The 18,340-nt window shown below is 35.2% G+C and overlaps 1 protein-coding gene across 9 annotated transcripts in view; it reads right to left on the bottom strand.

Moving 5' to 3' along the window:
- Positions 1 to 18,340, bottom strand: part of LOC121733544 (syntaxin-binding protein 5) — a 263,948-nt gene that overhangs the window by 39,153 nt on the left and 206,455 nt on the right. For 8 of the 9 annotated variants that reach the window (XM_042123820.1, XM_042123821.1, XM_042123822.1 and 5 more), the window contains exon 3: positions 14,635 to 14,817. In XM_042123820.1, coding sequence (XP_041979754.1) covers positions 14,635 to 14,817 — 183 coding nt within the window. Of the gene's footprint in view, positions 1 to 13,277; positions 13,305 to 14,634; positions 14,818 to 18,340 lie in introns of those variants that run through there. The other variant, XM_042123828.1, reaches the window with a different exon arrangement.

Raw genomic sequence — 18,340 nt, 5'->3', positions numbered from 1 at the left:
AAACAGTCTTTTTTGCGCCCTGTGCGAGGTTCTACAACTGCGCCCTTGCTTTTTAGATATTATATTACCCAAAGCAATGTATAGGTCTATTTTACTGTTGGAATCGTGCTCTCGGGGCGCAGCGGGAACTATTATCGGGAGCAAACCGAAAAAATAATACTCCTGCCTGGTTTGGCCATTTTTGCGCCCCCCCAGAGTCTACGCCCTGTGCCTGGGCACCGGTGGCACCGCCCTATTTACGGCACTGGTGATGGTCAATAAATATTACGTGCAGAAATATATAAGTATTAGATCTTCCGCGCGGTTTCGCCCGCGTAATTAAGAAATGTCACGGAAACCGTACATTTTTCCGCAAAAAAGAAACCTATGTCCTTTCACGTGGTTTATTCTTCATGTGTGTCAAATAACATAAAAATTGCTCCAGTAGTTTCTTAAGATAAAAAGCAATTTTAAATAATTTCCTCCGTTTTTTTCCACATTTTCCTCTATTTCTTCGCTCCTATTAGTCTTAGCGTGATAAAATATAGTCTTCCTCGATAAATAGGCTATCTAACACTGAAATAATTTTTCAAATCGGACCGGAGAAGTTCCTAAGATTAGCGCGTTCAAATAAGCCCTTTCAAATAATTTCCCCCGTTTTTTCACACTTTCCTCTATTTCTTCGCTCCTATTAGTCTTAGCGTGATAAAATATAGCCTATAGCCTTGCTCAACAAATGGCTTATCTAACACTGAAAGAATTTTTCAAATCGGACTAGTAGTTTCTGATATTAGCATATAAATTGCTCCAGTAGTTTCTTAAGATAAAAAGCAATTTTAAATAATTTCCTCCGTTTTTTTCCACATTTTCCTCTATTTCTTCGCTCCTATTAGTCTTAGCGTGATAAAATATAGTCTTCCTAGATAAATAGGCTATCTAACACTGAAATAATAATTCAAATCGGACCGGAGTAGTTCCTAAGATAAGCGCGTTCAAATAAGCCCTTTCAAATAATTTCCCCCGTTTTTTCACACTTTCCTCTATTTCTTCGCTCCTATTAGTCTTAGCGTGATAAAATATAGCCTATAGCGTTGCTCAACAAATGGCTTCTCTAACACTGAAAGAATTTTTCAAATCGGACTAGTAGTTCCTGATATTAGCGCGTTCAAATAAGCCCTTTCAAATAATTTTCCCCCGTTTTTTCCACACTTTCCTCTATTTCTTCGCTCCTATTAGTATTAGCGTAATAAATTATACCTTCCTCGATAAATGGGCTATCTAACACTGCAAGATTTTTTAAATTGGACTTAGTTCCTGAGATTAGCGCGTTCAAACAAACAAACTAACAAACTCTTCGGCTTTATAATATTAGTATAGATTTTTCTGAATATAGGGAATATAGAGTAATCTTATGACATTACTAAAGGCAAAACGTTTCCATTTAAAACACCCAAAAAAGAGGAAGAAAGTAAGTAATTCAGGATTAAATTCCGGGTTATTGACTGAATTTTAATTGAATGCATAATTTGAAATAATTGCAAACTTAAAATTGTAACCATTATGCGCTTTTATAATTTTGGACGTGGCGGTAATATCGTGGACGTCCGCGGTAAAACGATAACATAGGAAAGTAAGTAGTTAAGAAATACTTATGGAATTATATGAATTATGAAGACGCTTTAAATTCCCGTCGATGATAACTTTTTAACGTGCACGTTAGAGGACACCACGACGTCTACACTCTACTGAACCGCACAAAACGTCCGCGGTGCGTAAAATCAAAAGGGCATTACGTACCCAACGTTTTACTGTGGAAGGTCCACGATAACGTGACGTCCACGATAACGTTATAATCTGGGATACAAACATGTTTAGCAGATCATAATATTGTGTTCTCAAAAATATTTAATTTTAAGACTTTGTCACAAAACTCTTGCCAATAAAGATTATGAGAATGTCAATCAATCAAAACACGTATAGTAAGCACGACAACGACTGATGATGAAACAATTTATTTAAAACATTTTATTTATAATTTATTTTTAATAAACTTCAATATAATATTTTACGTATTGAGCGTTGAAAAGTGTGATATTTTGTAGCATAGAGCGGAGCAGTGAATGAGAAATTTTAATTAGGACCTGTGAATGGGCGGTGATTGGGTACCGAGCTCCAATCCCGGCCAGATCCTTTGAACGAGTAATCGGAGCTGGACTAAATACCTCCCGTCCTCTCCCCCTACTTCATACCTGATCGCTATTTAGGATTGCACTTTATTGGCTTTTTATTGAATCGACAAACGAAAGCGGATCGGTTGAAAGCAATTATTGTTTTGGAAACTCGCCTTACTCTTTCAAAACACTTTTAGAGCAACTCTTGTTCCGGAGAACAAGCGGTGAAATAACGTTTATTTCACCGCTTGTTCTCTCCGGAACAAGATCATCACATAATTAAACTAATCTATTGTTATTATGACGTTATACTGCAAATAACATTTTAATATTGAATTACTTAAATACTTTTTATTACTAAGTACAACTTCACTACATTATTTTCATTTAGTGTTATTAAAAAATCGGCTAAGTGCGAGTCGGACTCGCGCACGAAGGGTTCCGTACCGTTATAGAGCAAAAATAGGCCAAAAATTGTGTTTTTTGTATGGGGGGCTCCCATTACATTTTTATTTTATTTCAATGTTATTATTAATTATTAAAGTACACATATAATTAAGGCATTTTTTGAAAATTTAAAGTGCCTACTTTGTTTAATTGACAACGAGCAAAAAATGCCAAGAAAATCACGTTTGTTGTACGGGAGCCCCTTAGATATTAATTTTATTTTGTTTTTAGTATTTGTTGTTACAGTATAGCGGCAACAGATATTACACAATCTGTGAACATTTCAGAAGTCTAGCTATAGCGCTTCTTGAGATACAGCCTGGAGACCCAGAGACGGACGGACAGACGGACGGACAACGAAGTCTTAGTAATAGGATCTTGTTTTCACCCTTTGGGTACGGAACCCTAAAAAAGGAAAATATTTTACATTCGTAGCTGTCAAAATGGCAATACGGTAAATGGCAGATCAAATATCGCGACTCGAAGGAGGAAAGTTGACAGATCGAGCAGCAACTTTCCCGAGGTAAATGGCGCGGAGAGTTCGCGAGTTTATTGAGTTTTGGGCGAGTTTCCGCGAGTATTCGGCAAGTTTTCGCGAGTTTTGGGAACTTCTAGGCGAGTTAATAGTTGGAGATTTCGTTGGTTTCTCGAGTTAGTTCGTAGGTGTTAAAGATTCGTTTGTTTAACCTGTTCTCTCGAAGTGGGACAAATTCGTCCCGGAACGGAAAACTGGTTTACTTTTATAATTTCTTTTAAAGTTGGTTCGATTTTAGAGTAGTACCTAAATTGTCGCCTTTCGAACAGAGCAGAATTGCAGCTGACCCTGCTCACCGCTTTTATTTATTTATTTATGCTTTTTCACGTTTGAAAGCAATTCTAAAGTGAACATGACAATTTTGGTTGAATAACATAATAGTTGAGGAGGGGAAGAGGGGATTTCGGGACAAGCTCGAGCGTGTCAGATAAAGCTTGTATAGGTTTCCGGCATGTGTCTAGTTATCATGGTATAGAAATCAGATTTCTCACGTGGTGGGTTAATTTTTTTTTTAATATTGAAATGTCATCGGATCTGTCAGATTAAGCTAGGGAATGTTTAGTATACCCCAAAGAAGCTTTCATATAAAGCACTGACGATTCAAAGGTTAGGTAAGCCTGTACGGACATTTTATTGCCACAAGGCATTAAGCCCGCCTTTGTAAATTTGCATAAAGTGTTAATAAATAAAAAAATATTTTATTTTGCACTAAACTAAATGATTTAGTCCTTGTTGTCTATACTAATATTATAAAGAGGTAAACTTTGTTTGTTTGTTTGTTTGTTTAATTGTAATGAATATTCAAGGCTCAAAAACTACTGGACCGATTTTAAAAATTCTTTCACCATACGAAAGCTACATTATTTACGAATAACATAGGCTACTTTTTATTTTGGAGAATATAGGGTTCCGTAAGATATTTCAGTTTTTCGGAAACAACCAGAAAATTTACTTATTTTGCGTACGCTGCCTAAACTATAAAATATAGAACTATACAATGTTCTAAGTAAATGTAGATCTTATAAATATCTACAAAAATGTCCGCGACACACTATACCTATCTATGTCAAGTGAGGCACAACAACCATTTTCTTATTTCTTATTTAAATATGTAGATTTTTTTGGACTACATTTAAACGAATTTATTTTGCTTATGCTAATGATCCCTATCAAAATAAATAATGTCATCACTAAGTACAGTTTATGTAGATTATATTTGCTCTTCGAATGATTAAAATTGGACGTTTGGTTTAGAAGTTATGGCGAAATTAAAATATTGCGATTTACGCCCGTTTCGAAGTGGGCGCTACCAATGCCACAGAATAGATAATAATAGTACGAGTACCAATGCAGGGGTGCGCATTGTACACATTGAAAAGGTCTACAGAAAACTCTGCGATGGTATATTTTTTTTAATGAAATAAGGGGGCAAGCGAGCAAACGGGTCACCTGATGGAAAGCAACTTCTGTCGCCCATGGACACTCGCAGCATCAGAAGCGAAGCGATTTTAACCAATACGGCAATAATCCTTATTCAATTAAATACTTCAAATACATTTTTATTTTAAATGAATATTTTCGAAGACATTACAGATTTAAAATTGCGGGACGTAAGTAGCTTTTGCGGCAGTACCGACCAACGCGGGCCACGGGTAGTAATGAATATAAATTATTTAAAATCAAACTACTGAATCGATTTTAATCATTTTTTTAGTGACTTAGGCCATCATTTATTGTATACCCGTGCGAAGCCGGGGCGGGTCGCTAGTCTAAAATATATTTATAATTTACCTAAATAAGCAATTTTCTGAATATATTTTCTTTTTCAAAACTTTAAAATGGCTGCTATTTCTGAACCCACCGCTAAAATTAAAAACGCTTATTTTTTATCAGCTTTACCTAATGTAAAAAACCTACTAGGTCTTCATGACGCTCGAGTGACTACACAAATAGCACCCTCCCCTCCCCTACGATAACGAGCACCTACGGTTTTGTTTCAGTGATGACCTTAATGTGTTAAACAAATATAATTTTTAATTTTTAGAGGTCGTTTTACGTGTTTTTGATAAATATTTGTTTCAGCGTTATCGCGGTCACCAGGCGGGCCTGTATCAATAGCGGGTTTCCTGTAAACGGAGATTAGAGGAGATTTGAGGACGTTGGGCCCACATACACCACTCGGGTTAATGCTAAAAAATCGCTTGTCTAAACACGCCATTTTTTTTTAAAGTAAGAAGAACGAGTGAGACGATATTACATTTATGATCAAGTAACTGAGACTGCCGTATGTGGTCCTAAACGACTAACGACTATCCCCTATTATGTTTCTTGAAAACTAGTCTTGGGCGTTATCTCTTACCTTATTTAATAAAATTTGTCCCAATATATCTCTTAAATAATATCATTTGTTGTTTGACGTTGTTGTTTATTGACGTGGGAGAGCCATGCTTCAGCATGAATGGGCCGGCTCGATCGGAGAAATACCACGTTCTCGCAGAAAACCGGCGTGAAACAGCGCTTGCACTGTGTTTCGCCGAGTGAGTGAGTTTACTGGGGGCTCAATCCCCTACCCTATTCCCTTTCCTACCCTCCCCTATACCCTTACCTTCCCATCCCTACCCTCCTCTATTACCCTATTCCCTCTTAAAAGGCCGGCAACACACCTGCAGCTCTTTTGATGCTGCGAGTATCCATGAGCGACGGAAGTTGCTTTCCATCAGGTGACCCGTTTTCTCGTTTGCCCCCTTATTTTATAAAAAAAAATATATGTCCGGGTCGTTCTGTCCACTGATTTCGTGAGGCCGCAGTAAAATGACATCCGGTAGCGTCCAGTATATCGGTGATAAAGTGACAGTGCTCAGGTGATAACACACTTGTATAATAAATAGTCAGTATGAGTTATGACGCAATACAAACAAACTATTGCCGTGGTCCGGGATCAAACTGACACCAGATATAATGCTGTAGGACGCCTGAGTGTGACCTGAGTACTTCTTTTTATTTTGAACTCGATGACCCGGCGAACTTCGGCACTTCCCTTCTAACCTTAACCTTCCCTAGACTTCTACGAATATTACAAGACTAAAGTTAGCCAAATCGGTTCAGCCGCTCTCGAGTTTTTGCGACAGTAACAAAAATTGATTATATTCTTACATTACTAGATAATCTGCAGAATATCTAGGTAGTCTGCAGACTACCGACCATGGATACGGTAAATTGCATAAAACAGGTTTTTGTTTAAATAAATCATATTATTTAGTTGTAGGGGGTAGCGGTGGTTATTGAATATAATTTTAGGACATTAACAAAGGAATAAAATATTAAAATTTAAGTAACTAAAATATTACTGCACTGATAAAATTTAACAGATCAATTCAACTAGAAAAAAACCAATATCAACAAATAAAAAATCAAAAGGTGTCAGCGGTTGAAGCTAGAGCGTCAAGTTGTCAAATGTGTGTTTTGTATTCAAAACACACATTTGACAACTTGACGCAACTTGACGCTCCCGCTTCGCAGTCGCTTGGTCGCGTCGGTTTGAACGAAATCAAAAAATAACATACTTATTTCAGAATATTTTTCCAACACCCAACTAGTTTCTACATTCTACAAGTATTTAATAACACACTTTAATTAACCGTAACTAATTAAAGTCCACAGCCATGATTATGTTCTGTTGCATAATTTAGCTCCGAACATAAATGCAATCTAAATTATTCCGTCGAAGCAACGTTTCCCTCAATTATTATCATGTTTCTAACAATTTTAATGCATAAATTCTTGGGTTTAACAATGATTTTAGCTATAATATTATATTTTGTTTACATCTAATTAAAAAAGTATGAAGTTTGACTAAGTCGATTTAAAATTATTGTATTTCTTTACTATACAGTAATAAAGAAATGTTTAAAATAGTATTGAAACACACTAGACTTATTATAGGTTTTTATAGTATAGGCATCTTTTTATTTCGTCAGGAAGACAACAGCTATCAATAAAAACAGTAAATAACTTAAAACTAGTATTATACCCCACTAGCCTGACCGCGAGTTATCACCGGAGGGTTGAAAGCTTGGAGGTCAACCTTCAAAAGATACCGTAAACGGTTCACGTGGCCGTAAAAGTCCGCCGGGGCGATAACGTAACTGTCTACGGGCCTACGGGCCGAGGACGTTAATAGTCTAGTTAATAGTCTATAGGTCGGACACTATAATAACTGCGTCACATTACGTAGTTTCCTCAGACTACAAGATAACTACGAAAATCATTTTATACGTATTTTTTTTTTTTTTTTTTTTTTATGGCCCCGTGCTAAGTACCTAAAGGACTTGTGTTACAGGTACCAGACAACGGAAATATATGTAATGAAATGACATTTCATTAACTCTTGTTTTTTTAATTTTTTATCTGTGGTGTGTAGAGTGCATTGACATTTGCTTGTCACATGTGACAGGATCCAATGAAAATGGCGGAGTAGCGCCAAGATTATTTTATTTGTGAAAATTGTTTTAAAAACTTAGAAAGATTTAGAAAGGATAAAGTTGAGGAATCGATATTAGTAAACTTCAAATGTCGTTTCTTTATATTTTCAGGTAAGATAAACTATTGTCTTGTATTTTAGATAAACAACAATTACTTATTGTAAAAGTGTAAGAGCGTGTTAAATAAAACAAAACTTTATATTTTCAGAGCAACAATTTGTGGTTTATTTTGAAAATCCTCAATAATTTATCTTATAAAACGACATTTCCGTTAACTAATAGAAGATGGACCGGCTGCAGTTTGAGTTTTCGGTAATAGCTTCAAATGACGGCAAATCCAACGTGTTATCCATAACCTCAATATGTACAGAGGAGGGAAAATGTTACGTTTTACCTGATGAGCTGAAGCCGGTGATTAATCACATACACATTACGAATATGAATACTTTCCCTAAAATAAAAAACAGCTTAAGGAAAAGGCATCAAAGTAGAAAAATATGGATAAAATTGAATGAAGATCAAAAGAAGACATACATAGACGAGGAAAGTAATTTGCAATTTCAGGATCAATATTTAGAAGAAATTAATACGAAACAACTTAAAGACAAAGACAACTTGCAACATATTTTGGAAAAATTAATAGAAACTACGTCGAAGAAAGAAAATCAACATAACTTAAAAAATATTTCAGAGAAATTAATAATTGAAAAATTTACAAGTAGGAATAGTAATGCAATGCAATGGATAGAGAATTTTGAAAAAGAGTGTGAACGCTTAAATATTACAAAGGATGAAACAAAGATAGAAATTTTAAGGTTGTTTTTGGAAAAATCTTGTTTGGATTGGTATAGCTCGATGGCCTTAAAACTGACAGTAAACTCTGAATGGAATGAATGGAGAAAGAAATTTTTAGAAACTTTTGAAAACCAAGGTTGGGATATGGTTACCTACGCTTTCGCTTTCAGATATAAGGAAGGCCAGTTGATTGATTACGCTTTAAAAAAAGAACGGCTTATACTAGACATAAACCAATCAATTGACTCGAAAACTATGATAGATCTTATTGCAACAGGCCTACCCATGTTTGTCCTAAATAAATTGAATAGGAAAGAACTCCATGATACTACTGATTTGTTCAACGAGATAAGAAAATATGAAGGTATGATGCACAAGAAGAACTCAACTATATCAAAGAGTGCTACATTTCTTCAGAAAAATAAATCTTATGAGAAGAAGCCATGTAAGACCTGTGAATCTTTAGACAAAGGAATTAGATATCATCCAGAGGAGTCATGTTGGTTCAAGAAGAATAAAATTGAATCTGAAAGGGTTTTCAGAACGAGGAACGTAAATAATAACTCTATTATTGAAGTAGATATGAATACTGAAAAAAAAAACGAGTAAGTACACCATTAATCAGGATCAAGCTTTTAATAGAAAATAAACTAGAAGTGAGCGGCATTTATGATACAGGCTCACAGATCTCTTTAATAAATTCAAGACTGATTAAAGTAAAAGAAAACAAAGATAGTGTGAATATAGCATACATAAAAACGGTTAATGGTGTGAAAAAAACTGATGGCTTGATTACAATAAAGATAAAAATATTTGATTTGGAAGAGGAGGTGGACGTTTTTGTTGTAGAAAATGAAGATTTTGATGATTTTATAATTGGATTAGATATGATAAAGAAATTCAAACTTACTCAAACTGAGGATTTACAGATAGAACAAAAGAAAATGGACAAAATACCTAAAAATACTACAAAAGAAGAAAACAACATAAAAACGTTTGCAATAAATTTCAATGAGCACATAGACACAGAGGAATTTGTAAGTATGACAGACCATTTAGATAACGAACAGAAAATTGAGATAGAGAAGATTGTAGAGGAATATAAAACTATTTTTGCCAAGGACAAGTATGATGTAGGATCAGTTAAAAATTATGAAGCGCACATAGATTTAATAGTAAATAGATACTGTAGTAAAAGACCATATAGATGTTCAATAGAAGATAAATTAGAAATTGAAAAGCAAATAGCTATGTTGCTAAAGAATAATTTAATAGAGGAATCTTACAGTCCTTTCGCTGCTCCTGTTACAATGGCACTTAAAAAAGGTGAAAGTAAGAAATCCCGCTTGTGTATAGATTTCCGAGAATTGAATAAAATTGTTGTACCGCAAGCTCAACCTTTTCCGTTAATAGATGATTTGATTATTAGAACTAGAAATTGTAAGTACTTTACTACACTGGATATAAACTCAGCATTTTGGGCTATACCTCTACGAGTAGAGGATAGAAGTAAAACAGGCTTTGTCACGCAAGATGGCCACTACCAGTGGACATGCCTCCCTTTTGGCTTAAAAACATCACCAGCAATTTTCCAAAGAATTTTAAGCAACATTCTAAGAAAACACAATCTGACAGAATACTCCGTAAATTTCATCGACGATATTTTAATATTCTCTTCTTCTTTTAAGGAGCATATAAGACATATAAGAAGCGTATTGGAAGCGATTATAAAAGAAGGCTTTAGATTAAAGTTCCAGAAATGTACCTTTGCTTCGGACTCAGTAAAGTATCTCGGCCATGTAATTCAGAGAAACTCGGTAAGGCCACTTAAAGATAATTTGATCTCAATAAGACATTTTCCAACTCCTAAGACGCAGAAGAATATCAGACAATTTTTAGGAAAAATCAACTTCTATCATGACTACATACCGAAAAGCGCAATTATCTTAGAACCTTTGCATAATTTATTACGAAAAAACGAAAAGTTTGTGTGGTCAAAGAAGTGTGAAGAATCATTTAACAAAATAAAAACATATTTATGTTCTCAACCTGTATTGGAAATTTTTGACAAAGACCTGCCAATAAAAATTTTTACAGATGCATCTTTAGAGGGTATCGGAGCAATACTAAAACAAACACAACTAGACGGCAAAGACAAACCGGTGGCTTATTTCTCAAAAAAGCTGAACGAGTCTCAAAAACGGAAAAAGGCTATTTATTTGGAGTGTCTTGCTATGAAAGAAGCTGTTAAATATTGGCAACACTGGCTCATTGGAAAACAATTCACTATTTACTCTGACCACAAACCCCTAGAGAACATGAATATTAAATGCAGGACGGATGAGGAACTAGGAGACCTTACATATTATTTATCCCAATATGATTTTACAGTAAAATATATACCCGGTAAGGAAAATAAAGAAGCTGACTGTTTGAGCCGCAACCCCGTATTAGAATCAGAGGATAACAAGGAAGAACTATTGAAAATGGTAAATTTAATACAAATAAGAGATATAGTTGAAGATCAAGAGAAAAATAAAAAAATATATGAAAATAAGCAGAATCTAATGTACAAGGACAGAATATATTATAAAAAAATTAAAAAAATTGAAAAGATTATACTTTCCGAAGAATATAGTAAAGAACTTATAAAGAAGGTGCATGAAAGTTTTTGTCATATTGGTATTAGACAATTGCAGAAAAAAATAAGTTCAATATATACAGCAAAAAACCTTACAAAAAATATCATGAACATTTGTAAAACATGTGAAGTATGCATAAAAAATAAATCAAGATGTCAAGGAAAATTTGGATTAATGTCACAGCTGGGACCAGCCACAAAACCATTCGAAATTATGTCAATGGATACCATTGGTGGCTTTGGAGGATCTAGATCAACTAAAAAGTACTTACACCTTTTAGTAGACCACTACACCAGATATGCATTTATTGCGACTTCAAAAACACAGAATGCAAGTGATTTTATAAAACTAACAAAGAAAGTACTAGAGACAGATGAAATTGGAATCATTCTGACAGATCAATATCCAGGCATTAATTCTAAAGAGTTTAAGCAATATTTACAGGAAAATGACATTACATTAATATTTACAGCAGTAAATTCACCATTTTCAAATGGCTTGAACGAACGATTAAATCAAACAATAGTAAATAAAATAAGATGTAAAACAAACGAGAAAAGTAATAACAGAACATGGACAACAATAGCAAGAGAATGTATACAGAAATATAATGAAACAGAACACTCGGTTACAGGTTTTGCACCAAAATATTTACTGGATGGTACAAATGTCAGTATTCTACCAAATGAAATTAAAACAATACAAAAAGAAGACAAGTGGATTGCGGATAGAAAATTGGCATTGGAGAATACAATAAAATCCCACAACTACAACAAGAAAATATTTGATAGAAATAGAAAAACTCTAGAGTTAGAGATAGGAGACAGTGTATATGTAGAGAATGGACACAGACTAAATAGAAAAAAATTAGACGAATTATTAATAGGCCCATTCAAGATAGTAGAGAAGATTTCAAACTCTATTTATAGGATTGACACAGGTAACAGAAAATCAGAATCAACCTTATTCCACATAACAAAACTGCAACCCGTGACGATAGATGCTGAAGAATATGAAATATAGGTAAACTAATATGGAGATAACTTTGAGATGGTTAAATAGATTTATTATTTCGGATTTTCTCACTTAGGGGGGGAGATGTAATGAAATGACATTGCATTAACTCTTGTTTTTTTAATTTTTTATCTGTGGTGTGTAGAGTGCATTGACATTTGCTTGTCACATGTGACAGGATCCAATGAAAATGGCGGAGTAGCGCCAAGATTATTTTATTTGTGAAAATTGTTTTAAAAACTTAGAAAGATTTAGAAAGGATAAAGTTGAGGAATCGATATTAGTAAACTTCAAATGTCGTTTCTTTATATTTTCAGGTAAGATAAACTATTGTCTTGTATTTTAGATAAACAACAATTACTTATTGTAAAAGTGTAAGAGCGTGTTAAATAAAACAAAACTTTATATTTTCAGAGCAACAATTTGTGGTTTATTTTGAAAATCCTCAATAATTTATCTTATATATATTTAATACTTTTATACTATACATATATTTAAGATTTTTATTATATCATACACATATTTAATACACATCCAGACCCGGGAACATTGAAAACTTTTTGTTCCGTCGGCGGGATTCGAACCCGCGACCCCCGGCTTGAGCTATCAACGCGCTCACCACTGAGCCACAGAGGTCGTCAAAGATTTTCAACATAATATCCAAATCGGTTTTCAATTTGGGGGCTATGACGTCGTGACTCGTGAACAGACAAAACGTTAGAAAAATTACAGAATATTTGTATTGTGTGTATCAAATCTCTAGTCTTTTATTTACGTTCGTACTTTATATGGATAGTTATTTCTATGAAAAAGGGAAAACGTAGCGATAGTACTACTACTACACTGTAGGGACTGCAGGTGTAATAGTTACACCGAGTACCTATAGGTCACCATAGCGTCACTAGATGTATCTATCATGCACATGCCATGCACGTAAATTGAGATTCACTTGGATCGATTTTAAAGTCGCACGTTGAGAATCTACTGTCAAAAACCTTTACCGTAGACGTGTGAAAATTGGAGCTGGGCGCAGCCAGTCTACGTAAAACAAATATATTATACTTTATTGTGCACAAACATATAGTGCTGAGTTGACTTGTCGCACGAGTCACGACAAAATCAATCCATGTAATTCTCATTAATATGTAAGTACACAGGTCGCACGGTAGCGAATGCGCCAAATCGAGCGTACGGACATCAAACTAGCACTCACCCCTTTAACTTGGTGCTTCGTGTTAGTTTAATGCGGTATCTGCAACAATGCCCGCCACCTAGTAAGGTGCTGTGTTACATAATATCTCTACTATAGAGATACTTAGCACCTAGTGCGTATACCTACTGTATAGTCTATCACTAGTTGAACACTGTGCCTTAAATGTTAAAAGATTTAAAACTTTGTTAAGCGCTATAGAATACTATGTAGTGTGTAGTGGCTACAGTCTACACTAGAGGTATAATAAAAAGGGAAAGCTGTATTTTTGTAGTTTAAAGACAGGACAAGTTAATACAAAAAGATTTATGAATAAAGTAAAATTAAATTATCAATACTGAATATAATTCAGTTTATTTTGTTGGTCATAATGAAGAACAAGTCAGTAAAGCTAATAAAGTTAAATATTTCGACCTATCAACCTCAACTGAGATGTAAAAATTACATCGTAATTTGTAATAATTAAGTATGATATTTCCGCTTATTCAATTCTCAATTTTGCTGGCTATCTTAATTATCGGCAAGTAAAATGCCAGCTCGGGGCGGATTAATCCGGTAAATCCAATTAAAGATCTGTCAAATGCCACCGTCCACCGTCCTGCCGCCCGGCGCTGGGCAGGTGATCTAATTATGCGCTTCCCGCTGCTGGGGTCAACTTGGCTCACGTCAGGTGTGAATCAACGGGGCGGCGGTTGGGGGTTAAATAAATTACGGTTTGAACGGAAAAAATTTAAAATAGTACAGGAAATAAGGATACATATTTGACTACTGAAAACTTAAGAGAAATCTCAAAAATTTCTATTAATCTTACCGCCGTCGCTATAATGTAATTGGGATCATATTACTATAATAATAATTAAGATATGATTTTGCGGTGTAAAAGTAATATTATTATATTATAAACAAATGATGTATTTATCGCAAACACGATTTACTTATTTATTTGTTTTTAAGGGTTTGCAGTTAACGTACTTTTATCAGAAGCCAAAGCGTAACAATGTAGCTTCTACCACCTACTTACTATTATAATATAACTATTACTGTATGTTTTTGTTTAGCAAATATTGAAAGAATTAATAATTTTGAAAGCATTGAAAGAAATTAAATAGGACAAGAAGCAATAGATAGTAAGAGAAGAGAAAAAACACAAGAGAGTACAAACGCTGAAAAATAAAAATATCAAGGAAATGTTTGCATGTTGAATGTTGTTAATAAGATAAGTAAGTCTACAGTTAGTATGACATTGAAACAGTGGTTCTGTAAAAAGGTAAAAAATTAAGGAAACTCTCGTACGTAATAAAAGTGAAAGGAAGACAAATAGAGTATGAACTATCTACTTATTTAGAAAATTGCCACTCACCTCTCCCTCTGAAACTTGAGCGAGTGCACCCGCTGCGGGCACTTCTGGCGGAAGGTCCACAGGTGGAGCTGGTCGTCTGCCGTGGCCGTGACCAGGGCTCCCTCGTTGATGAGGAAGCGCGCGTGCAGCACCGCCTCCGGGGCCTCGTGCCGCGCGTGGGCGTCCACGCCGGGGCCACCCAGACTGTGATCGCTCAGGAAATTATGTTTTGTAAAGATTTTCAATAAAAGGTAGATATATAACGTGTAACAAAACTAAGTGATCATATTTTAGGGTAGGTATATATATGTGTCCAGGTAAGGTAGACGTTTAGCATGGACATCATAGAAAGGTGATATTCAATAGACCAAAGGACAGATTGATAAATCAATGTCAGTTTGTCTATTCATTCTTAAAACTGCAAAACTCAGGACAACGGTAAAAAGCTTAATAGTATGTGAGGTAAAAGACAGAAGAATAGATACTGGATGTTGGATAAAGACTTTCATACAGTGATGATCCAGCGCGAAAATCCAGTGATCCAGGAAGCAGAGAAAACCAAGATCATAAGTTATGACTAATATGATGTTTGATGACGATTACAGTGATCAAAAACTTATGTAAATAGCCAAGACAAAATACGTAAATATCTGAAACATATATTATCCCTAACTCATATTCATTATTATAGAGGTACATTCCAATATCAGCTTTCGCAATTTTCACTCAAACACTAGCTATTTGTTGTATTCGATAAAACACGAATAAAATGACATTTACTAAAAATGATCTATGATGATATGAAATCCTAGCTTTAACATTCCTTGGAGCTGCCGACTCCACAGTCTACACTTACATTATGTAATTGTAAGCGCAGATTTCCATATTATCATTAGGCTAAAGCCGCGGCTGGAAGGTTATGTGTGCTGTGTATATGTGTGTACTGTGTACAGTGTATAATATGTGTGTGTGTACAACAGTTTTGTAAAGCTGTAAGCTAAACACCGAGGTAAACTTCTGTTGCAATTAAAGACATGAGTGGATGAACCATATAAGTAACAATTTGAAAACTGCCGTTTTTTTGTATAAATAAAGGCTTTGGAACCGGGAAAAAGATTTGGAATAAAAAAAATGTGGACTCTATGTATAACTAGATATATCAGCTACATGATGAAGTAGGTAAGTTATAACTTACAAGGTTTTTTTCAAATTAGAAGAGAAAAAATGAGAAATTGTTAATTTGTTGTGCAATGTTACTTACCGGCTTCTGTCACTCATGTCTTTAATTACGCTGGCGTACCAGTACAGTCGGTGTCCTGTTTATCATATTTCGACCGTATGGCTATGGAAATAAGGCACAAAACTGTAAAAAGGAGTGTACAAGACATGTCGTGTGTGCCATTAGAGTAATGCAAATAGCGCGGCATCTTGTCGTGAATGCACTCCGGCCAAATTAAAACACACAAACATGGAAATGGGATTTTACGTGTGTAGTGTGTATAGACTACTGTTTACTTGTTTTGGGCAGACATACACTGGTAATGATAAAAGTGCATTTAATTTTTGTTTGTAAAGCTGTAAGCTAAACACCGAGGTAAACTTCTGTTACAATTACGCGGGCTTACCAGTACAGTCGGCGACACAGTTTACAATATTTCGATTAGGTAATTAAAAGGAGGCATTGAAAAAAACGTCTATTGACAGCTTTTTAAAGTTTTCTTTAAATATGCACTAATATTAGACTAATATATGTATAGATATGTAGGTGTATATCCGTTTATTTGTAACCTGCATTACACAGTCCATGATTCGGAAGAAATTCTGTTAGTCTCAGTAGAGGACACAGATAATTTTTATGACTGAAAACGTACAGTTCCCGAGCGTTAAAATAATTCTTTCGCGACTAAATTCTAACCACATCTAAATTAACAATATTGAATCTCATGCTCTAGATATCCAGCAAGCAATTTAAAATGTTGTCAAGGCTGCGCAAAATATATTAAATGTAATATGCAGGTAGGAGTACAATTTTGCAAATGGCGTCGACAAACATGTCGAGTTGGCGCAGTCGGTAGGATGCATCATACAGCAAACACGGATCTACTGCAGAATATTAGGCGAACATCGTAAAGTCACTTTCAACGCAATGTAAACTATGGTGAAACACTCAATATTGGTACTTTAACTGCCGCACTAAAAGACGAATATTATTTATTTAATTGTAATAGGTAGTTAAATGATTTTTTTATTATTTAAGCTCAATATATTATCTGTCAAACTCTTCATTTAAATTGAAGTTTTATCATCATTAAATGTGTCTGTGTGCTCTGTGGGCTCTGTGGGCGGCCGGTAAGTGTTCACTTTTAAGAAAACACTTTTATTGGTATTCCTAGTATTTCCATATAAAAATAGAAAGTGCCAATAATAGAGACAGCCAACGATTGGGTACATATATCTATTTTTATTTTCACGAATATTTACTGGGTAAGGGCCTGTTTCACCACTTCCCTGATAAAGTGCCGGATAGGTTATCCACAATTTTTTGACAGATTCTCCATACTCTATCTGACAAGTTAAGCGGTGGATACTGGATAGGCTATCCGGCACTTATCAGAAAGTGGTAAAACAGGTCCTTAATATAATGTAAAGTAATTATATTAAGACGCTCTCCCTACGGAGATGCCATAATTTACCGGTTTTAGAGTCTTATTAACTCAAAATTTGAAAGCTACAAAATTATAACAAAATACAGCAATAATCTTCAGCATATGAGCATTCCTTTCTCCGTTATTTTTTTTTTTAATTTATTATACTCATGATATCAGATTCCAAAGTAATTCGACAATGTCATTAAGTAATACATATTATTTGCCGTTTGGATTTTTTTATGTCAATTTTGAACTAAGATAAATAAATAAAAAATGGATTTTGGTGCAATCTCGGCAACGCGGCAAACGTATGATCAAGGTCGTTTGCTCAGGGGATGGCCTTAACAATTTTACACACAGTAAGCCTACTATGAAACCGTTTTGAGACTCAAACAATCGAACGAGAATGCACCGTCCTGCTCTAACAACATCATTACACGTTTGTAAGAGTAGGACGCGACATTCTCGTACGATTGTTTGAGTCCCAAAATAGTTTCGTGGTACAGCCCCAGAATCGTCGCTACAAGGATTGCTACGCCACCGCGCACCGCTACGCTGCGAGCTACGATGCTGCGATCAACATTGCACACTACGAGAACGTTATGTGATAATATGTCTGTCTGCGCTACGGAATTATCTTTTTACTGTTTTTTTTTTATGAAATAGGGGGCAAACGAGCAAACGGGTCACCTGATGGAAAACAACTTCCGTCGCCCATGGACACTCGCAACATCAGAAGAGCTTCAGGTGAGTTGCCGGCCTTTTAAGAGGGAATAGGGGAGGGTAAGGAAGGGAATAGGGAAGGGTAGGGAAGGGAATAGGGTAGGCGATTGGGCCTTCGGTAAACTTACTCACTCGGCGAAACACAGCGCAAGCGCTGTTTCACGCCGGTTTTCTGTGAGCCTGTGGTATTTCTCCGGTCGAGCCAGCCCATTCGTGCCGAAGCATGGCTCTACCATGTACAGATAATAATTATAGTTAAAGAGAGTTTGAATCACTCTATTATCCTTTACAAAGCATTGTTTTTCTACAGAAAGCTGCGGTGTGGTTCCAGTGCGATTCACAAACGAAGTTACTAC

The sequence above is a fragment of the Aricia agestis genome, chromosome 14 (assembly GCF_905147365.1).
Source record: "Aricia agestis chromosome 14, ilAriAges1.1, whole genome shotgun sequence".
Classification (NCBI taxonomy): domain Eukaryota; kingdom Metazoa; phylum Arthropoda; class Insecta; order Lepidoptera; family Lycaenidae; genus Aricia; species Aricia agestis.
This window is presented reverse-complemented; position numbering and strand designations above follow the sequence as displayed.